This window comes from Anas platyrhynchos, chromosome 6, assembly GCF_047663525.1.
Source record: "Anas platyrhynchos isolate ZD024472 breed Pekin duck chromosome 6, IASCAAS_PekinDuck_T2T, whole genome shotgun sequence".
Taxonomy (NCBI): Eukaryota; Metazoa; Chordata; class Aves; order Anseriformes; family Anatidae; genus Anas; species Anas platyrhynchos.
The window spans coordinates 22,733,081-22,756,245 of record NC_092592.1 but is presented as its reverse complement, the minus strand read 5'-3'; the positions used below and the strand labels follow the sequence as shown (position 1 = coordinate 22,756,245).

At 36.3% G+C, this 23,165-nt stretch overlaps 1 protein-coding gene across 3 annotated transcripts in view; it reads left to right on the top strand.

Annotated features, from left to right (window-relative positions):
- Positions 1 to 18,542, top strand: part of ERCC6 (ERCC excision repair 6, chromatin remodeling factor) — a 47,648-nt gene extending 29,106 nt beyond the window's left edge. For all 3 annotated transcript variants that reach the window (XM_038181187.2, XM_038181188.2, XM_038181189.2), the window contains exons 9-21: positions 4,424 to 4,594; positions 5,651 to 5,827; positions 7,142 to 7,258; positions 8,053 to 8,148; positions 9,951 to 10,169; positions 10,916 to 11,026; positions 11,521 to 11,640; positions 12,711 to 12,805; positions 14,642 to 14,787; positions 14,872 to 15,600; positions 16,207 to 16,408; positions 16,755 to 16,833; positions 17,194 to 18,542. In XM_038181187.2, the coding sequence (XP_038037115.1) occupies positions 4,424 to 4,594; positions 5,651 to 5,827; positions 7,142 to 7,258; positions 8,053 to 8,148; positions 9,951 to 10,169; positions 10,916 to 11,026; positions 11,521 to 11,640; positions 12,711 to 12,805; positions 14,642 to 14,787; positions 14,872 to 15,600; positions 16,207 to 16,408; positions 16,755 to 16,833; positions 17,194 to 17,628 (2,697 nt within the window). In that variant the 3' untranslated portion in view covers positions 17,629 to 18,542. The remainder of the gene's footprint in view (positions 1 to 4,423; positions 4,595 to 5,650; positions 5,828 to 7,141; positions 7,259 to 8,052; positions 8,149 to 9,950; positions 10,170 to 10,915; positions 11,027 to 11,520; positions 11,641 to 12,710; positions 12,806 to 14,641; positions 14,788 to 14,871; positions 15,601 to 16,206; positions 16,409 to 16,754; positions 16,834 to 17,193) is intronic.
- Positions 18,543 to 23,165: the final 4,623 nt, after the last annotated feature.

Sequence of the window (23,165 nt, the reverse complement as noted above, 5' to 3'; positions counted from 1 at the left end):
CCTGAGAACAGACTCACACCCTCCGAGCTGCAAATACTTACCCATCCTAGTAGTCTTCAGAGATAGCTTGAGGCCATCGTGAAGAAGTGTAACACTTTATTTTTATTTTTTTTTTCCTGATTGTAGGCACAGATTGTTTGGTTCTTTTGTGATGATTAATGTGTGTAAGTTTAAAGTGGAGAGAAGAATCAAACTGAAGTAGTAGTCCTCCATCATGAAGTCAGCTTTCAGTTTGAGTATGGTACAGCAATTGTGGCAGAGTCCTTTGGTGCTATTTTATACTATTAACCTCTCGCAGTTAATACACTCAAACCTGATGTAGCTTAAAAGTAGCTTGTAAATACCAAGTGCTCTGATGCCTCTAAGAATGTGAGAATAAATAAAGAAGTAAATCCAACTTCTTGGATTTACATGAAGACAACATGAACTTCAGACATATTGGTTTTATATAAAATGCGGGATGTGCTGCATTGCAAAGATCTAGGCTGAATTTTTAATTTTTTGAGAACAAGTGTCTTTGAGGTCAATTATTCTTTCTGGTGGTAATCAGATTCAGTCTGTAAAGCCTTAACTACTTATTTATTCTAGCCAAATGCTGAACAAAATGCAGCCCTCAAAAGCACTTGTCACTTCATGATGCTTGCACCTCCTTGAAGCCATCTATTTGAAGATGACTTTGTACACTGTAGATTTTAAGCCTTCTGTCCTCACAGTAGAGTACATAATTTACATACAAAGAAAATAAACTCAACAGATTACAGTTCTTGGCATGACTGGATATAGAACCTTTATTTTAGCCAAAGACTCTTTCTGTGTTACAGATCAAACTTGGATAAACTTTTTATCATGCCATAACAAATAACATTCTTCTTAAATATGTAGTAAGTGCTGTAGCTCTTTTCATTGCAACATTTACATTATTAAACATTGTAATGTGTTCTTTTGAAGCTTCTTGGTGATGCCATTTAGACTGTTTTGGAGGGGGCGGGGAAATAGCGAAGAGGTTTTATAGGTTGAATTTATGGATCTCTGGACTTAATGGTTGGTTATGAGATGGTGAAAAGGCTGCTGAACAATGCATTTTTGATTCACAAACTATATATAGTTGTGTAAGTGACCAGGGAGGTATCATCTTGGTGAGTTCATACGTGCCTTAAAGGCATCTGAAAGATTAGAGAATTTCACGGCTATCATTAGTTAAGTTCTTTAAATCCAGTCTTACATGCATGTTTCTATTTAAGAATATTATCATTATAATGCAGAACGAGTACAGGTTCCCTTAACTATTTTTTTTAAAAGGACTACTTTAGCTGCTAAAAAGATAAATATTATTTCTCTATGCATTAACAATTGTGGGTTTGTATCTACAGCAAGGTAATCAACAGGAAGAAAAGGTTTGCTTAAAGGCCTGTCCATGGAAAACATCACTGAAATATTTTAGCCTTAAGAAATGGTACTTGCTGAAAATCTTTTAGCCTTTGTATGTTGCATGTGTCCCAGTGAAGACAGGGCAACACAATCAATGTAATCACTACAATGTTAGGTGAAAATACTGTCTGTAAATTGCAAAGGCCTAAATTACTGTGCTGAACAAAACTGTACGATCAGCCTTATTCCATTCATTTGCATGTTCCTGTGTTCATTAGGAGTAGTAGGTCTTTTTTTTAAAGACCAGAGTTTGGAATTTCAAAGCTCAACAACAGCTGTTTTCCTTTGTCATTAGGATTTGTCTCTAATCTGAACTTATTTTTATTTTTTTTTAGTTTAACAGTGTAAGCCCTGAAATATTTCATTGAAGTGTATTCCCAAGAGAGAAAAATAATAATAAAATTTCTGAATCTAAACAAATGGTAATTGTGAATTAAAGACTACATGATAAAATAGTGCAAATTCTGAAGTGGCACAGTATTAAAACAGCGTGTCCATTATCATATTTTAAAAGATCTGCAGTTAAATAACTGCAACTAAAGCTAAAGCAACCTCTAACAAAGTCTCTAGTACAATAAAATGATAGTTAATAGTTGTTGTAGTGTGAGTTGTTAAAATTGTGGTGTTGTATTTCTTCATTGTCAGCAGAAATCCTTGTTTATTAAAAATTTAGCTTGAAGGAAACTTTAATTAATTACAGGTTCAGTAAATCCTGACTAGGATTCTGCTGTGGTGTGTTTACAGTGAATGGCCTTCATGTGCCTGCGTTTCACTTCTGTTCTTTCTGCTACCTGACAGCGTGATTTATGGCTGTTGTTTTCTGCTAGTCCACTGCTTGCCCTCTAGGAGGGATTGGTCTCTTGAGCCTCCATAATAACAGCAGCACTTTCACAAAACATCTTTTAATGACAACAGTGTAGCATTCTGTAAGTCAGGCTAATTGCAGACATACCCTATTAATTGCAAAAACTAGGAGAGGTTACATATTTTACAAGCTTTTAATTTGAAATCGCCCGAGATGATTTGTCTTAAGTGTTTGGGTAGAGATGCCTACAATATTCTATGATAGGCCATTGCCAGGGCTCCAGGACACTGTCACAGACTGTGGGCAATGCATCAGCTCGAATTAAGGTTTGGATGTTCACACCTGCCTAGAACTCCTGCTATGTCTGTCATACATTTTGTTGTAAAGATTGCATATCCTCTTGAGAATCACAGCATTGACGTTAGATGATGTGTCATGTTTTTACTGGGACATGATAATCAGAAAGTAAAAGCTTTTGCACAGTTAAATGCAGAAAAACATTTTGAATCTTGGATTACGTCTCCGAAGCAAGAAGTCATGGTAAGAAATTTTACAAGATCATGGACTCTTAACACAATATGATTCCTTCAGAAATATATATATATATTTTTAACACATTTCTAATAAGTATTCTTGATGTTTTTGAATATGCAAATATTTTAGGAATGTGATTCTTTTTCATTTTTCTCTTTCTTTAGTAATTTTTGCAGTGGTTCTACTTTAAAAAAAAATAATTATCAATACTTTTTTTTTGTTACACTCACTGTACTTGTTTAATACAGAATTGCCCCCCAGCTCATCATCATCTACTTTTGCCCCTGCATGCTGATATGGTGTACATTAAATCTGTGATAAAACTCCCATTATTTTTGCCACATTTTGCTCAGGTCCTATGTCATGGACTAATATGTGCAGCTCCTGGAAAACTACTGAATAACTAGTTATTGTACTCTAGCAGTGAATTCATGTGTAAAATAGGGTATGAAGTTCATGAAACTGTAAATACAGAATGGGCTTGGGCTTCCACAGATTTTAAGGTAGCTTTGACATCCTCTGACTAAAAGCAGGGATTAATTCTGGGTGCAGCTTGGCTATTTCGTGAGTAATCTAAAACAAAAATTTAGAATTTGTGGTTACCAGTTTATATATCTTTCACACTTACGAGATTGATGCTTTTTTTTTTTTTTTTGGCAATGCAGTTGCAGCTAATGACAGTCCTATTTTCCTGCTTGCTATGTAAACACAATATAGCAGAAAGAAAGATTATCTTCATAGTTAGGATGCCCCTCTGGGAAAAAAGAAATTTGGTTTTGTTGTCCCTTCCCTATGTAAGCTTCAGTGACCTCATTTATGTCCCGATATGCAAAGATGCTTAAGCACCTAATTCCAGTTGATTTCTGTAACAGTTAAGCACCTTGATCCAAATAACCAAATAACCAAATCCATCCAAATAAATAAATAAAAATTGGTCCATGCTCTTTCCCTTCCTGTATAGCAGATGATAATATCACTCTTCTATTAGATTTATATGTGGAGGACAAACGCAGGCAAGGTGCAGTTCTCAAATACTGTGGATGCTGTGAAAGTATTCGAGGAAGGTGATCTAGACTGTTCCTGCCCTAGGTAATCTGCAGCTAAAAAGGCTAGGTAAAGACAAGGGGAAAGAATATAGCTTACAAGAGAAGCATGCATGTGGTTAAATAAGAAGTGATTAATCCTATTAATGAAAAGTGTAGGACAGAATTTAGGATTAACCAAATCATTTTTTTGTGATTGTTTTTGTTTTTCACTTTATTTATTTCTAACCTTCTATTATATCTTGTATGCAGTACACAAAGGTAGATTTGTGATGTGAGTATAGGAGAACTTGAAGTTATTTTGATCACATTTCATGTTTGAGTTTCAGACGCTGCCTTTGGGAAAAAAAAAAATACTGATTCCTTCTTACCAGGCTTCAGGTCAAATTCTGATCTGTTACACTACAATATTCAGGTGCTTCATTCTTTTATAGATAAGTGGAGAGTCCTGTGATCAGTCTATTTTAGTGAAATTCAATGATTTTCTTTATGAAATAATTTATCTGCTCTTTCAAAACTTCTTAAATGTATCTTGGACAGTAAACCTGTACTTCTGCAAGTCTGAATTTTCTGTCTTGCTCTGTTACTGACAGCATGCACTTTTTGCTTTTAGGTGAAACTAATTCGTGAAATTGCTTCATGCCATGGAATTTTAATTACCTCTTATTCATACATTCGACTGATGCAGGATAACATCCACAGCTATGACTGGCATTATGTGATTTTGGATGAGGGTCACAAAATCCGAAATCCAAATGCTGCAGTAACACTTGCGTGCAAGCAGGTACTTTATCAAAAACAGGTGAAAGATTTTCAGTGTGGTGGGGAGGAGGGCCCAGATGTAATAGCCTTATTAAGTTATCATAAAAGCACACATTTGACCATTAAGAAGGAATAAAGCATAAATCACAATGTTCTATATTTGACTATTTAATTTACTTAATATTTTAAATGAGTTTACATCAGTAGATTTATAAAGAAAAACATCAGAAATGTTAAATGGAGTAGGAATTTACCATTAGGAACAAATGTTGAATTAATCACAGAATCACAGAATTTCTAGGTTGGAAGAGACCTCAAGATCATCGAGTCCAACCTCTAACCTAACACTAACAGTCCCCGCTAAACCATATCCCTAAGCTCTACATCTAAACGTCTTTTGAAGACTTCCAGGGATGGTGACTCCACCACCTCCCTGGGCAGCCCGTTCCAGTGCCTCACAACCCTTTCAGTAAAGAAATTCTTCCTAACATCTAACCTAAAACTCCCCTGGCATAACTTTAGCCCATTCCCCCTCGTCCTGTCACCAGGCACATGGGAGAACAGGCCAACCCCCACCTCTCTACAGCCTCCTTTAATGTACTTATACAGAGCAATAAGGTCACCCCTGAGCCTCCTCTTCTCTAGGCTGAACAAGCCCAGCTCCTTCAGCCGCTCCTCATAGGACTTGCTCTCCAGGCCCCTCACCAGCTTCGTCGCCCTTCTTTGGACCCGCTCAAGCACCTCGATGTCCTTCTTGTAGCGAGGGGCCCAAAACTGAACACAGTACTCGAGGTGCGGCCTCACCAGAGCCGAGTACAGGGGGACAATCACCTCCCTAGCCCTGCTGGTCACAGTGTTTCTGATACATAATGTTAATCTTTATTTTCTACTAACAGTTTGTGGGCAATATATTACATAAAATTGTTTATTTTAGTAGCGTGGGGCCATATATTATAAAATGATAATTCATTGGTGGTAGAATTGAAAATCCTCAGAAGCAGGAATCACGTTACACCATAAGCCATGAAAATTACTTACTTCTGTTTTTGTTTTAATTTTGCTTTGTTTTAATTACTAGTTCCGCACACCCCATCGCATCATCTTGTCTGGCTCTCCTATGCAAAATAACCTAAAGGAGCTCTGGTCCCTCTTTGACTTTATATTCCCAGGGAAACTGGGAACGTTACCTGTGTTCATGGAGCAATTTTCTGTTCCAATAACCATGGGAGGATACTCCAATGCCTCTCCTGTGCAGGTAAGTGCATCAAATATATCAGGTCAGTAGAAAAAATGTTATTTTGTTAAGAAACTGACTTTTAAATATACCTCATGATTTACATTCTAGACGCTTTTTTAGTAGAGTCACATGTATATGTTTTACTTATGCGTATGTGAAAAAAATATTCAACTAAATGAGACAATTTCTTCTATAGAGAGGCGTAGCATATACACAATTGTTTCCTTCAAGAAAGTTGAAAAGACATAAGTATTCTCTGATAAAAAGTAAAGTTATGCAAGTTGGAGGAGTAATCTCATATTTTGATATATTTAAATAGAACTTTCCTCTTTGATTTCAAGCTTCAGCAAATTGTTTCAGATGCTATTGAGGAATGCTTAAAACAGAAAGCTATTTTCACTTTTTAAAACAAAAATAGGTATCAGAAGTCTGAAAGTATATAAACTAATTTGAAAACAAAATTTATTTGCAATATCTTCTGAATAACTATGCCTATTAATATTTGCATTTACAGTTCTCTACAACTTTGTAAACACATTTCAAGCCTCCTAACAGATAAATCATATAGTAATCTGTAGACTAAAGTTGCATATAAATGCTAACAAATTTGCTTTCTATTAAATATTATTTTTAATGTTTTGCATGTATACATTTCTAAAGTTTTTTCTTGGAGCTTAAATGCCTCCCTTGTCCGAAGCTTAGTAATTTAAAATTGGACAGCTAATTTGTTTTTTTTACATATCAATAATTTAGTGTATTCTTTGTTTTGCTTTAAGAGAAATGAAGGTATTTTTAGCCATTACGTACAGTTAATACCCATCTCACACATCCATTACCCATTATAGAACCATATGCTCCATTTGAGACCAGAGTGACCTTTAGTTTCTGTGATCATGGGGATTTTCTTTTACCGATTTTTTTTTAATAGTCTCAAGCGGACACTAATCTTCACTTATTGTCTAGTAACCACCATTGCTTCAGGCCTTTTTTTGATCTTTGATTTGTATTAGAGGTTATTCGTGTGGGTTTTTGGTTCTGTGCAAATTTATACTCAGATTGGTTTTTAAAAGAAATCTTATTTCTGGTCTCAAATTCCACTAACTCACTAAAGATAAATGAGTGGTATCTGAGGAACAGTTATTCTGTGTTATTGTTGCTATCATGAATTTATTGTAATTCATGTTGTATTGAGTAAATAACTGTAGGTCCACATAAATCATAAAGCATCTCATTTTATGAGGACTTTCCTATTACTAATTATTGAATTTTGCTTTTTGCTAAAATTGATATCAAGAATCAAAGTACAGTTTTTGTTTTTTCTTCCGTTTTCAGGTAAAAACTGCATACAAATGTGCATGTGTATTACGGGACACCATAAACCCCTACTTGCTGAGAAGAATGAAGGCTGATGTTAAAATGAGCCTTTCGCTTCCAGATAAAAATGAACAGGTTTGCTTATCATTACTACTAGATCTGAGCCCTCTTCCTCCCCCAAATCCAGTCTCTCACGAACATTTGTCAATAATTTGTCCTAATAACAGTTGAAATGCTATTTTAACTGTAGATAATCAAATTATGAATTTCCATGTACTTTTTAAATCTGGGCTACTGTTAAGAATGCAATCATAAGCAGATCAAACAAATTATATTTTTGTTCTTGTCAGTCACAGGGCATTATGTAAGTTTGACGTAAAGCATAATATTGAGTGCCTTTCAGGATGTAAATACATTTTTTTTTCCATTTTAACTCATCAAACCACCTGAAAAATCATTATATGCTCACATTCAAATGCTAATGACAGTACAGGTTACGTTTACTAACCTGTTGTTTTCACAGAAGGTTCTGAGAATTTGCAATTTGTAAGGGACAAATTTGTAAGGCACCGTGAGAAGTGTTTCCTATAAAAGTAGCTTTGAGGGAATGTCAACACTGCACAGTTACCTCATTAAAATTGAAAAATTGGCAGCTCCTTCGAAACTAAAATTTGAGAGGAAAAAACAACTGGGAAATGGCACAGAAAATATGATGAAACCCATCTCAGTGTTTATGTTCATTCTCTAAAAATTCTAACAAATGTTTATTTCTAGTGGTCTCTACAATATCGTTTAATTCAGTATTTCAGTGTGTTAGATGTGTCTGTAAGGTTTATTTGTAGCATGTTCCACATTGTAAAACTTTAAAATTTGTTCATTCTGGAGTTTACAGGTTGGGCTTGAGCTGTTTGTTTGTTTTGTTTTGGTAGGTCCTCTTTTGTCGTTTGACAGATGAGCAGCGTCAAGTCTATCAAAATTTCATTGATTCTAAAGAAGTCTACCAGATTCTCAGTGGAGACATGCAGGTTGGTATTAATTAAGGCTGATGACAGGTAGAAGGTAGAGGTTGATGGATTAAGTCATGGATTGACCTCCGCATTCTTTTAGCTGGATTCTGAACAGAAAGGAAAACATATTCATCTCAGTTCTGCTTTTGAGGATATTTGCTTTTTTTCCTAGAACTGTTTCATGGAATACATAGAGTAAGTGGTTCCTACGTAATGACATGACCAGATAAAAGTAGGAATGGAATGGGCTTCAGGATATGTTTGTGGTCCTGGGAACAAATTAACAGCTTATTAGATGACCCGCAGTAGATAACTGTATGCATGCTTTCATCCAATTGCAAATGCAAAGCAAAGGAAGAGTAATTTGCCCTGAAAGTATACATCAGGTATGGGAACTTCTTGATGCAACAGTTGATGATTTCAGTCTTAGTATATACCAGAGCAAATAACAAGCATTCTTGTTATTGTCTTCGTAGTCACTTCAACATTGTTTGACTCAATCCTCACAACGTAGGTGTTGAAATTGCCATGGCAAGGATGACAGCAGTAATAGAAATATAGTTTCAAATGCCTGCTGTTGCCTGTGTAAAAGGTCTGCTATTCCTTGTTATTCTTACATTTCATACATTTGGTCCATTTGACATTTGTATACATGCAGTGGACACTTTTCACTCCCATTTTAGCTGTAGGGCACAGATCTATTTTTTGTAATAAGGATATTATTTTTGTTGTTGTTGTTATAATGCATTATTTACTACATTTCCTTATCTTGTGAACTGTGAAGTCTTTTCTCCCCTCACCCTCAGTGACTCTAGCTAGTTGTATGGTCATTACAGCCATGTATATTGCAGTGCTAAACAAATCAGATATTGACCTGACCCTTGTTTTGACTTTTTTTCCGGATCTTGCAATGGTACAGGGGACAAGTTTCGTTGAGTGGATAGCAATTTTAGTTATCACAATGAAAATTATTTTGAGGAGCTTGAGCTCCTTATATATAATAATGCCTTTAAGAGGCAGCTTGTACAAGACTATCTGCAGAAATTTGCTAAGGTGTTACAAAACAGGCTCTCATATTTGCTAGAGATTTGAAATTTTTTTTACAGTGAATGTCAGTGTTATTGTTGGATGTTTTGTGATGACACCTGTGAATCCCAGCTGAAAAAACAAAACCCCATTGTTGTCCAGATAGACCGTAGATTGTGTGCTGGCACATCCAATTTTTAGTGATGGAAGATTGATTCTTTCAAACTTTTTTTTTATGAGTCCCCATTATATCAGATGAGTTAATAACACTTGTAATATTATTGAATAAATAACTGAATAGAACTCTTCTAACATGGCATCAAAAGTGATGGTTTCCAGCATCATGTATTTGTTTAAATGTGTTCACATATCTGTTCTTTGTTACCATGTATTCTGGTGGGCATGCTTCCTAGTAAGAACTTTAATACGTTACTTTAATAGAACAAACTTGATAGATTTTTTTTTTTTTTTGAATAGGAATAGTCTGACCATGAGCTATAGCTAGGGACTGCTTCTGCTAATGTGGAAATTGTTGCAGAATACACTTAACCTTGTCATCAGAATAGGTTCACTGTTATGTATTTTCATTGACCTTCTCTTGTACTGCTTTTTCCCAAGAAGTTCCATGATACAAGTGTTGGCATCCATTGGTCTCTCTAAAGAGCAAACCACTATTAAAAACACTCTTCTTGATGATGATTAGATGAATACATTCTTTTTTTTTCTTGTTCTTAGCCACAACTCACATAGCTACAAGTATTTGTCAAGGATTTTTTTTTTCCTGTATTCTTTAGGTTTTCCCAGGACTAGTAGCTTTGAGGAAGATTTGCAACCACCCTGACCTCTTCTCTGGTGGTCCCAGGATTTTGAAGGGTGTACCAGATGCTGAAGTGGAGGAAGCAGATCAGTTTGGATTTTGGAAACGCTCTGGAAAAATGATAGTGGTAGAGTCTTTGCTGAAAATATGGCACAAGCAAGGTCATAGAGTGTTGTTTTTCACTCAGTCGAGACAAGTAAGAGGACCTATTTGTTTTTACTTCAGTTGTTAGTAAAACTGAAAAAGTGTGTGTTTCTTCCAATATGGCTTGTAATTAAAAACAGACTTGTTCTTTTATGGTGTCCTTCTAATAAAATTAATATTATGTTATTGGGGAAAAAAAATATAATGTCTTTGGAATAACTGGAGACCAGTTCCAAAGCTCATAAGCTTTACTGGAATGACAGTGTTGTGGCAAGTGTTGCCCAAATTGAATATATTGGGCCAAAGCTTCGGTCAGTTGTACCCATACATGTATAATACCAGACTGAAGCAGCGGTGATGTATTTATTGTCCCTTCTGCACAATTTCAGGATAGAACTGGTAGTCTGTTACATCTAGTCCTGGGAATTGCATGTTTTGGGCCAGCATAACCTTCATTCATTTTCCCCGTATTTTCATGATTTTGTCTTGGTTCTGTGGATTGCCTGGAATGCTGCACCACTTACCTGGATAAATTATCTTGAGACCACAGCTCATGGTTTCCCACACCAAGTACAAACATTCCAGTCTTGTATTCACCAATGAAATAACTATTCTTTTGTTTACCCCAATTGCATATGTTGATGAATTTTCTGCTCACTTTATATTCACAAGTTGTTGGTTATTTTTCTTGTTTATTTGATTGGCACTGTGATCAGTACCGGAAATTCTCATGACTTAATCAGAGTTGCAGTCTCCACATCTGGATTTCATTAACTTTTTTTTTTCCTATCACAACAGATGTTGCAGATCCTTGAAGCCTTTGTGAGAGACAGGAGCTATTCCTACCTCAGGATGGATGGCACCACAACAATAGCTTCCAGACAGCCCCTTATAACAAGATATAATGAGGTGAGATGTTGCATCCTATACGCTAATTAGTGTGCATAATACCTAGGCTTACCTTGAATTCTTGGCACTCCTTTTTGGTCTGTTTTTAGACTCATAATATTTTGAGTTGCAAGGGACCCACTAGGATCAAAAAACATTACTACTTCAAGTTTGAGACACAAAACTGGGGAGTTCAGTCAAATTAAACCACTTTCTCAGTGTAAGGGGAAAACCGTCATCTTTTTTTTCATACAAGTTGTGTTTTCTGCTAAGAAAAAAGGAAAAAGAAAAAGGGTTGAAGGAAGGAAAAAGAATTTTTTGTTGGGCAACAGTAAATTAAATCTAGATCAAACTACTTTTACTTGTCAAAAGAGATAATAAATAAATGAGGAAACTTCTTCTTCTTCTTGTCTCCCTTTTGGATTTTTGCAAATAATAATAAAAGAATCCAGGAAATAATGAAAATGATCTTGTGCTTTGGTAATTCTTTTAGTAATTTCTATCTTGCATTATAGGATAAATCCATATTTATTTTTCTTCTGACAACTCGTGTTGGTGGTATTGGAGTCAACTTAACTGGTGCTGACCGGGTTATTATTTATGATCCTGACTGGAATCCCAGTACAGACACACAGGTGAGTTTGGTCCATTGCATTCCATTTACCAGCTGAGTTGAAATAAAAGTGAAGATGATATGACATCTATAGTGTTAAAGCAGTATGTTGCTGCTCCCTAAGTTGCTGCTGCCAGCAATGGTCAATTAGGGGACAGCTCCACATTATGATTGCTCTTGTGGCAAAGCCAATTTAAGCGGTTCCCACCACATCCCCTTTATGCTGTTAGATCTTACCACTCTTCAGTACTGTCGATTCATATAATCAGAATTTAGCAAAACAAACAGTTGAAATGGACTGGAGGTTTTTGTATTTTTTTTTTCCAAATAAATAAACAGACTAGATGTTTCTCAAGGAAGAGTATAACTGCTGTTGAACAGGCATGGCTGTTTCTGGTGGCGATGAAGGGTAAGAAAAGGAGAACAAATAATATTGCTTAAATTGGGTTTGTCAATAAATAATGATATGTAGCTGTGTCCTTAGGAGAAGCTGCTTTTAAGCCAACACCTTAACGGAATTGTTTATTTGATGATGCTATGAGATTCTGCATTATCAGATCCCTTAACAGTATGCAGAGCTTACATGTTTGAGAGTTAAAAAAAGATTTCTGGTAGAAATCCTGCATAACTCTGAGATGTGCAAGTGTGCAGTCTGACCTGGAGTGGTCTGTTATAGTGGTTGGTTCAAGATGTTTGTTCAATAAAAGCTTTCAGTTGAGAAAAAGGAGCAAAATTCAAAGGAAATATATGTAAGTAGATCTCTTTTGGAACAAGCCTGTATAACATATCTATCTGGGATATATACTTAGAACTCAGACATGAGTTCTAATTCTAAGATACTAATTTATTCTTTGAGATTCCAAAATAGAACTCTTGGTACAATTGTATTCTTGTCTTTCTACATAGATAAGCTTTCTAAATTGTTTTCCTCTCCTTCTGAATTAGTTGTCTTAATGCTGTAGAAATACCATAGCTATTAACTTTTTGAACTATTTGTTAAATGTCCAATCTAGGTTTGAAACAGTGGTATCCCGGGTGTCAAATACTTGTCTAGGAGACTAATGTCTGGTAACCAAACCTTTTGGATTTCAGGCTCGGGAACGTGCTTGGAGAATAGGTCAAAAGAAACAAGTGACCGTGTACAGGCTTCTCACTGCAGGTACTATTGAAGAGAAGATATACCACAGGTCAGTCAAAATGATTCCTTGAATACAGCCCTGTGCTCAAGAAAACGTTTGCAGCTAATCTGAGGTTGTGTAACAGTTAAACACCTGTGTATGTGCTCACATGGAATGTAACCCCCAACTTTGGTCATGATAGTAATGGAAAACTTAAAAATTTCTTCTGATAAATAGGCTTTCAATATTACACACACACTGATACTGCCTCTCTGGCTCCGAGACCCCTTGTAAATCTGTTCTAGCAGATGTGTCCCACCCATTTAGAATTCACTGTAAATTAGAGTATGAGGCATAGACTAGAAAAATGAGCTGCTTATTCAGAACATGAGAATTGATGAGTCTGAGGTGTAATTTGAAATCAACAAGTTTTTTGTTATCCATACGATATGTAAGGATGTATGCAGTATGTATGTGTGTTTGCTGTTCTTCAAGCCAATTTGATTTTATTCCCAAATTGTTCCAAAATGCAAGAACTAAACTCCCAGAACTGCCAATCATGTTTGTTATTTATTCCAAAATATAGCTAAAGCCTTAAAGTGCTTGCATTTCTGAAGCAATTAAATCTTTTTGTTTGCTCTCCCGTTCAGCTTTCTCGGTAGTTAGCTTCACTCATATGAATTCCAAATGAACAACATACATGGGAGTCCTCTGGCTAGAACAGGAGTATCCTCTTTGAAAATGCAGATGAATGGAAAGCTCTAAATAATGAAGTACCAGCACTTATTGAGTTCATTTTTTTTCTCTGCTTTACCACATTGACACAAAGCATCCGCTGTTGGTTGGCTTGCATCCCTCTGGCATACACGTGTTTGAGCAACACTGACCACATCTAGGAAGTGGGTTCTAAGGGTCAGGACAGCCGTCAGAAATAAAATTAATTTCCAGACCAGTCAGTGGACTTCATGCTTTAAGCAAGTTGTCTTTTCCCCTTGCCTTGTTTTCCTGCTCGCAAATATGTGATCTCACTTGCAGGAACCTATGAAGCTCAATTAATTCTGGAAAACTAAAAAGATGGGTGCACTACAGAACCTGGTACCTATGTTTGAACATAGTTTTTGCCAGTTGGATTTTAAAATAGCTTCCCTGTTTAAGACCAGCAGAGCTAAAACAAACATTTTCTGAGAAGTGATTCCCATCCCTTCTTGGGGATGCGTGGTTTTTTTTTGTTGTTTGTAGAGGAAAACAATGCTCATTGTAATCAAAAGTTACATAGTATAAACATGGCATAAAAGTAGATCTACCAATACTAGCGGACTTTTTGCAGCTTAATTCCCCTCAGAATTTGTTTTGTTCAGTCCTCTATAAATGGTCTGTATTTTCTCTTCCTCGCAACCCCAATTCTGCTTTCTCTTTTCACTGGTTGTCATCCAGTCCTCACCATCAGACTGTGAACTACACTGCTGCTCTTGATCCCTTCAACCAACTGAACTATGAAAATGTCATTTTAACAAGAAATTGTTTTTCACTGAAAGAGCTTTTTGGATAGTTTTATTGTGATATATGCAAGCTTTTCAATTTTAATGGACAAAAAAAAATTCTAGCTGTGAAGTTATTTATTGCTTAGTTAATGGATGCCTCACAGGACATTTCAAGATGATGGTTACCTGTTGTGTTATGGGATTGTTGTGAAACAGTAAATCCCCGTGTTTAACAATTTAGTTGGTTGTTTGAAAGTTACTAACTCAAGATTGTCTTTTGGAAACTAACATCATCTTCCCACTGCTTAATCATTCTGCAGGGTAACATTAGTGCTTATACAGTTTTCTTTTTAAGTACTATATTCAGTACTTAAACATAGCTAGACATTGTTTCATGCACAGAGTACTTTTTTTCTTTTTTTAGACAAATCTTCAAACAGTTTTTAACAAACAGAGTGCTGAAAGACCCTAAGCAGAGGCGCTTTTTCAAATCCAATGATCTTTATGAGCTTTTTACTCTGAGCAGCCCAGATGTGTCTCAGGGGACAGAAACAAGTGCAATTTTTGCAGGTACACTCTTTTCTAATCTCTTAAATAGGAAAAAAAATGTTTGAAGTATTTGATAAATTGATATTAATTTTATTCATCCCTCAGGTACTGGTTCAGATGTTCAAGTCCCAAAACACCAACTGAAACGGAAACATGAAAAGCCATCTGATGGTGACACTTCGAAAGGTGGTCTCCATCTTGGAAGAAGCAGCTCACCAAAGTACAGCAAGTCATCCAATTCCTACTCAACCAGCCACATGACAAATTCTTCTAAAGCAATAGAAACAAGTGAGGAAACCAAAGGAAATTTGGAAACCTTTAACCAAAATAGCTATGCAAAAGATAATGCACAGGCTGCTACTAATATAAATTCATTGAATAAAAACAAGGAGGAAAGCTTGGAAACAGATGACAAATGTATGTCCCAGTCATTGCCAGGTGATACAGGGTCTTCAGAGAATGCCAACTCTCTAAACATCATGGTTACTGATGAAATACATGGAGCAGCTAATGTAAATGTCGAGGGAGATCTTACCCTTGCATGTAGTGCAGCTGGCTCTTGGGAAAAGCAGGTTGCTAAAACTGAAGATGGGCAATTGGACAATAATCATTATAAATGTACCTCAAAAACCAAGCATAAGGTGGATGTGCTGTCACATGAGAGCCACAAAGATAAGTCTAAGAAGAAACATCACAAAGATGCCAAGTTTGAAGGGGAGCGTATTCCTCATCTAGTGAAACAAAAGCGCTACAGAAAGGAGGACAGCGAAGAGAAGGAAGAAGATCCAAAGAAAAATGACGATTATGTCTTAGAGAAACTCTTCAAAAAATCAGGTAACTGTTCAACAGTGCCAGACTATTTAAACAGAGGTATACAAAGCTTATACAAGTGAGGAAGGGAGTCATCCTGTTACTGTGATTGTTAGAGTTACAATACAAAATGTACTGTATCTGTTCTGTTACTGTAGTGACATGTTAAAATGTTCATTGTTGAAATGCTTAGGTTATAAATGTACTAATTACCTTGGCACAAACAGCCAGCCTTCCAGAAACTTTTGGATGTGAAAGTAATACAGTGGTTCTTCTGGAAGTAAGCGTGTAACCAACCTTCATTTAGACAAGAGTTTCACTTTTGTCTGTACTGTCCATAACAATAGAAATGATCAATTTACCCACATAATTGCTAAGTCTTTTGTGAATAATGACCTCATCAGCACACCAGAAGTGGTTTGCTGTCAAAGTGATTGCTCAACTGATAGAAGGGGGATCTCTTACTAGAAATGACTATACTGAAGTGCTGAATATAATCGATCTGAAAATGAAAAAAAAAAAAAAAGTGATTGTGGCTTTCACTTAAATGGTAAATATTTCATTTTACAAATTAATGTGTAAATTAACAGGTGTCCTCCTTCACCTTTTTTTGTGTGCTCTGTTTGCTAGGAGTGCACAGTGTTATGAAGCATGATGCCATTATAGAAGCTTCCAATGCAGATTATGTGCTGGTAGAAGCAGAAGCAAACAGAGTGGCCCAGGATGCCCTGAGAGCATTAAAAGTTTCTCGACAGCGATGTTTAGGAGCTGCTTCTGGTGTGCCAACCTGGACAGGCACAAGTGGTCTTTCAGGTGCACCAGCAGGAACAAAGTAAGTTCACTTCTTATGCTGCTTATCCAAAAATAGAAGAGTTCCTTAGAATGATGTAGGTTTAAAAAATATATATTTTTTTGCACCTTGTATTTGTAGTCACATGCATCAACATGGAGTTTCATTTTTATGTTTAATAAAAACAGAATGACATGTTATTACAAAGTTAGGAAGATGTCCATTCTGAAGTACAAAGAAAACATTCCTCTTGCATGGTAAGAGGGGAGAGAGGTTGGCATAACACTCTTAAGAACCCTATAATGCAAACCCAATCGGTGTCTTCGGCAAAAGAATCTTAATCGTTTTGAGAGGGATGTTTATAGAGTTAATTCTTTTGCATGTTTAGGAGTCGGTTTGGTCAAAAAAGAAACCTTATGCTGCTTTCTTCGCGTTCTACTTGTGTATCACCTGGGAGAAAGAATAAGGTAAGAGACACAAGCTAGTATTCCTCTTCTGATAGCTGATATATGTGAAGTTCTGATTCATGCAACAAATCTGATTCATAATGTAGGTGTGTGCCACATACCTATTTGTCACATGATTATGTAGTTCTAGAATTTTTAGTCTCTCAATAATGTGATTTTTCATTTTTTAATATAGCATCTTGATAAAGTCTAATCAAGTACAGCAAACTGCAGCATGCTCTGAGATGAGAACGTACTCTTTGTTGTGTATTTTGGATGTGTAGCTTCTGTGTGCTCACATGTTTGTCTAAATTGCAGGCAGATTTTTGTTCAACAGATTCAGTGTATCTCAAAATCCATAGTCTGTATTTTTATTTGCAGGATGCGGATACAATAAAGAAAGAAAATGTAAAGAGTAGTAGTTCCAGTACACACTTCGATGGAAAATCAGAAACAGGAGAATCATCATCCAGTGCATTAGAGTCTTCATCCTTATTAGCTAAGATGAGGGCAAGAAACCACCTTATTTTACCACAGAGGACGGAGAGTGAGGGAGATGAGAATCTTCACGAAGCACCCACTCCAGCTGCAGTTTCAACAGAATACGATGAATTGCTGGTGGATGTGCGGAACTTCATAGCATTCCAGGCCCGTGTGGACGGTGAGGCTAGTACTCAGGAAATACTGCAGGAATTTGACTCCAAACTGCCTGCTGCACAGTCTTGCGTCTTTAGAGAACTTCTCCGCAATCTCTGCACCTTCCATAGAAGCCCTAACGGTGAGGGTGTCTGGAGACTGAAGCCAGAATTCCGCTGACCTCTGTCAAGAGAAGGCACCTGTCTGCGCTTGGCCAACACTGCTTTCAGAGACTTGGTGTTTGTCTCTTGAGATGAGGAATTCTTTCATGTTTGTGATTTAATACTTGACTTGAACAGACAGCAAAGCAGCATTCATTGCAGGCTTAAAGCTGGCTTCATTTCTGATTTAAGCTGTTTATATGAAAGTGCCACCTACCTCATAGGTGAAATGGTACAAAATATCAGCACCTTTTCTTTAAAAGAAATCTTAATATAAATAGGATGAAGAACACCTACTGATATTTTACTGCAATAAAAACCATGGATGTTGCCATGGGCTATAAGACTTTTATTTGATTTCTGTGAAATTCCAAGAACTACTTTCTCAATTTTCTATATATTACTTGAGTAGTCATTAGGCACATAGTGTACCATCCAAATTAAATAAATAAATAGTGGTCAGCATGAGAGATTTACTTGTACTGACAAAGTTATCTAAATCACTAAGAAGCTTTCATTCCTAGTGAAAATTTGCTCTTAATGTTGCTGCTTTCATTGTTGCCAGCATCTAACTAATGTGTGTAACTTATATCACTAATTAACTTGGAAAATATTTTTTTTTTTTGCCACAGAGGTTTGATTACAAAAATTGAAAGTCTAGAAGGATATTGAGATCACTGGAAGTTGCTAATTATGGAAAACTGATTAGATTATGGAAAACTCATTTACCCCATAGTCATTGATTTGGTCACAGTCCTGTACACAGTTAACAGTTGCTCAGTACAGTAATTCTTACCAGTGGGGTAACAGTAACTATTGTGTTTGTCAGGGGTTGTGGACTAATAATTGAGATGCCATGAAATGTTTGCAGGTCTCGTTGTAATTGACACTGAAAATTTTCAAATTCTCTGTTAGCACTTAGCCTTCATCAAGGTACAAGATTGTGAAATGTTATTTGGTCAGAGAGGGAGTGATTTCACTATATTTTGCTGCACATAATCACTTGTGGTTAGACAGAGTCATAATAGTAGTGTACACAGAAGTCACAGGTCATACCTTTCTGTAGATAGGGAAAAATCTTGGCCTTCCTGCCAGTCAGACAAGCTCTAAGTCAATGCCTGTTTTTTTCCAAGGAGGGAAAAAGTGGATTATTTGTGGCAAACCCAAGTACTATGCTGGGTCTGTCTTCAGAGTGCTGGTGTGCTAGGTGAAGAAATCTTGAGGGGAAAAAAAAAAAGTTATGAGAGCAAAATGGTCTTATTTTTGCAGCAACGTTAAACTACTGTATGATTTAAACTAGCAACAGTTAAATGTGCCTAATGTCTTTCCTGTCCCTAAACTATTGAGAAAAGGGAAACCTGAGTTACCTTTATTTTATTTTGTACAGTATGAAATTATCTTGTTTATTTCAAGTACAAATATTGAAAGGTGAACGGTGAAGCAGGAGTACAAATTGGGTTCCTTTGTACTAAAGAAAGGCGGTCTTTAAGATACTTCAGTGGCTTTTCTTCTTTTTACTGTGTTAAAGGTTCTGTGAATGTTTGTTAAAAAAAAAAAGAAAAAAGTGGCCCTTCACTGTTTCAAAAACTGGTTGGTTATCTTTTCATAGATTGGGATTGGAGAGGACAGATGGTAGAAGAGTCTGCTTTTCTTCCTCATGGTATTTGAAAGTGGGACTTGCACCTTTTCCTGACATCTTTTTCTGTTTCCATTTATATTTATTTATATTCTTTCTTTCAGGGAAAGATGAAACCAAGAATCTAGGTTGCAATCACAAAACAAAAAATGCTTAGAAAATTGTATATCTTTGAGATCCATGACTTAAAATGGATTAGTAAAAGAGTAAAACCAACCCATTCTTGCTGTTCTCTCCAAAGCTACAGGGGATTCCAGTTGGATTTGTGTAACATTCCTCCACACACACACGCATCCTTATCCATGTCCCAGGAACAATCCAGGAATTCTGCTGACAAAGCTGCTGTTGTCACCTTAGTTGTCAGTTCTGGTGTCCTGTTTTATTTACTACTTTCAGTCTTAAAGACAGTTTCTGTACTAAGGAGAGTTTGGAACTTTTTACTGATGATCTGTTGATGTAAATGGACTTGCATGTGCTTTTATAAATCCTTGGCTTTTATGGACTTATTAAAAAAAAGCAAAAGCAAAAATCTGTTCCAGAAGTCTTCCTGTGTTGTGGGGAGGATGGAGTGGGGGAGACATCTTTTCCTGCAGTGTGGCTCTGTGACTAAATGATTCTAATTATCTTTAAGTACAATTCCATTTTTCATACAACTTCAAATTATGCATCCTAGCAACTAGATTTTTCCAGTACTAGTGGATATTTAAAAGACTGAATGAATATTGGTATAATACTCAATATGTGTATTTTTAAGTGATTCATTAAAAAAAAAAAAAAAAGTGTAAGATTAAAGGTCTACAGACTGATTTTTAGGTGAAAGTTGTTCTGCAATAGCTGAGACACATTTACAGTAGAAGAGTTATTTTGAATAATCCTCCTTTTATTCCAGAATAGATGTTTTATCTCTTCTGTTGTTATTTCTTTAATGTACCTGTGTAACATGAATTCCCTTCATACCTTTAAAGAAGATCTGAAGCAGGTCCTGACTAATGAATGATGATGTAGTCAATGCATTTACCATCAAATAGTTTATAAATATGGAATATTTTCAAAAGCTTGTATTTCAACCTTTTCAGTTTCCACTTACTCAATGCTGCACTCAGTAGTTGTTACTTTATTTGTGTTACAATTTTTCTTACCTCAACAAAAAGGAGATAAAGATCAAAATTCAGACATTAATTTAGGAATGAAGTTGAAATCATTAAATCTTTTTTAAGGAAAGCCATTTCAGCATGCAACAGCATAATCTTCAGAAACAAACAAACAAACAAAAAAAGCTACACTACGAGGAACTACTGAAAATTTATTTCCTGTAAAGACACTAAAAGCCGCTATGCACCATGGTACTCCAAAATTGTCATGCATTTGCATGCATGACATGTCATGCCAATGTAGATAATGTGACTTACTACCCACACAGCTCAGCAGGGGAAAAATAAATAAAAAGCTAGAAAGCTAAATAGCAAAAACTTGGATTGTTCCATAAGCAGTTGTGGAGACTGTGTACACAATTTCCTGGATAAAATATTCCACATCGGTATCTCAACAACAAAAGTTAAATCTTTAATTATTCTCCTTCGTATTTTAAGCCAAAAGTATTTGTAAGAGAGGTGAGCTCTAGTGTTTTTTTATGATGTTTTGCTTACCTTTCTTTCAAGCATTTATTCTAATTTTTTCATCCTTTTGCTGAACAGTTGAGTGGGTTGACCATTCTTTCTTGGTGTAAGAATTAAATTCTGACCTGGTGATTCTACTGAAGATTATAGGTGGTTGACTTATGTACAAAAATGCCCCACAGAAATGTTAGCAATTTTTGCCAACAGAAATTAGTTAGCAAAATTGCCAACGGAAATGTTAGCAAGATGCCAAATGCATAGGAGGATAAAAATGGTAATTTAAAATGAAGGAGAGTATTTTTAAATACTTAACTTAGTGTGCTCTCAGCCTCTTCTTGGAGGGCTACACCACATGGAGGACTGAGTCTACTACAGCTAATAGATGTTATCCTCGCAAGTAAGGTGCGTACATGATTGAAATGGTCACTGTTAATTTTTCTCTGATTTCTGTGTGCTCATGGATACTGCTGCATGGAAAGGACAATTACAGGTGAGTTGTGTTCCTGGAAAGAGAGCCTGTTGCACAAGTTTTTTTGTTTGTTTGTTTTCAGGAAGAATAATCACAGAGACTCCATTTTTGGCTGAACTCCAGATACAGTTTGCGGTGTTTGATGTTTTTCAAAAAAAAAAAAAAAAGGTGATGGCATTGATTTTGGTAGCCATTTGAAGGCACTTTCATGTCTTGGTTTCCTATTCTTGGTAATTGCAGCATAGTTAAAGCTAAGTAGGAAGTACTCTTGGTCATACTGATGTTAGTCTGCAGTTGAAGCAGGGTGGGTGTATGTGTGTGTGTTATTTACCTGTTAACTCTGATGGTGAATGAATACTGCCAGGATCAATAATTCCCCATTATTAGTATGTAAGGAAAAAAAAAAAAATAAAACTTTAGGAGGGAGAAGAATGTTTGGCATTTGCTAAGATTGAGCAGACGTAAGATCTGTTCAGTAAACTATTATACTGTTGTAAAACTGAAAACAAGAAAGGAATCCTAGTAACAGCATTCATGGAGAGGTAGGGAATTTTCCAATGTATTTTAAAATACTACACACTGAGGTCCTTTTATATGAGATCTTTTTATTGGTATCTTTAAAAAAATAAATCACACTTTCTCAGTGGAGGAAAAAAAATGTCCAGGCAGGCATCATACAAGTAGAAAAAGCAGTGTGAAAGTTATTGTTACACATTGTGTCCTTCAAGGAAAGCTGTCACAGAAAACAGCATTTGTGCAATTAATTTCACAAGTCTTTTAGAAAACAGCAAATTACGTTTTTTCAAAATGGTAACACTTTGCTCCAACAACTATCTAGCATGATGCAGTTTCTCATGCTGATTGAAGCTGTGCTTTCTCAGATGATAATGATGGTGAAAAGATGAGGTATTAAGAGACCCTGTAGAAACTTTACCCAAACTTGGCTTACTCCTGCCAAGAAATTACTTCAACCATCAGGAAAATCTAGGAAGGAATAAAGTTTGGTAGCATAGTAACTGAGATGGTTTAAAATGTGGCATAATCTGTTTGGTTTTGTAGGAGCAGGAGATCTGGATTATACTGCTATAAACTGCCAAGTGACTTTGGATGAGATATTTTACTGCCTGCTGCATTGGCTTCATCTGATTGATGCAGTCTTTAGGGGAAGGCAAGAAATCTTTCACATGCTTTGAAAATGCTTCAGGAAATGATCACAGAGTACAAAGAAGTCCTAGCTGGAAAAACAAAGGTAATATGGCATCTTATTGTCTGGATCATGAATTCAGCAACTGCAGTTTACACAAAACTATCATACAAAATGCTGACAGTACAGTTTTTGGAGGGCTTGAGTAGGACACATGCCTTGGAGTCAGGATGTGCTGGCAAGTCTGCACTTGGGAGCTTTTCTCCCCCTTGGGAGAGGTATTTATATATTAGATACATGGCAAAACCTCTCTGCTACTTAGGTCCATTTATAATTTCCCTGTTCCAACATTCAAGCTAAATGCTGAATGCACACTTACTGACTCAGTGGCTCTCTCCATCTATCCATTCCTCAAGGGACTGCTATTCTAGGCTCTGAGGTGACGTCAGCGCTCCTACTTCACACGGTATCGCTGATGTGGTACAGTTCCCTTCCTTAGCTGACACTGAGAAGATTAAGTTTTCCTTAGTAATTGTAAACTTTGGTTGGTGGCCCTGGTTTTGCTCCTCCACTAAGATCAGGAGTAAAGGGGAGTCTAAACCCATTCACACAAAGGTCATTCCTCTTTTCTTTTCAAAATGGGTTTAAAGCAGCTGCTATGAAGCAAGTAAAACACCTTGGCGTTCCTGCT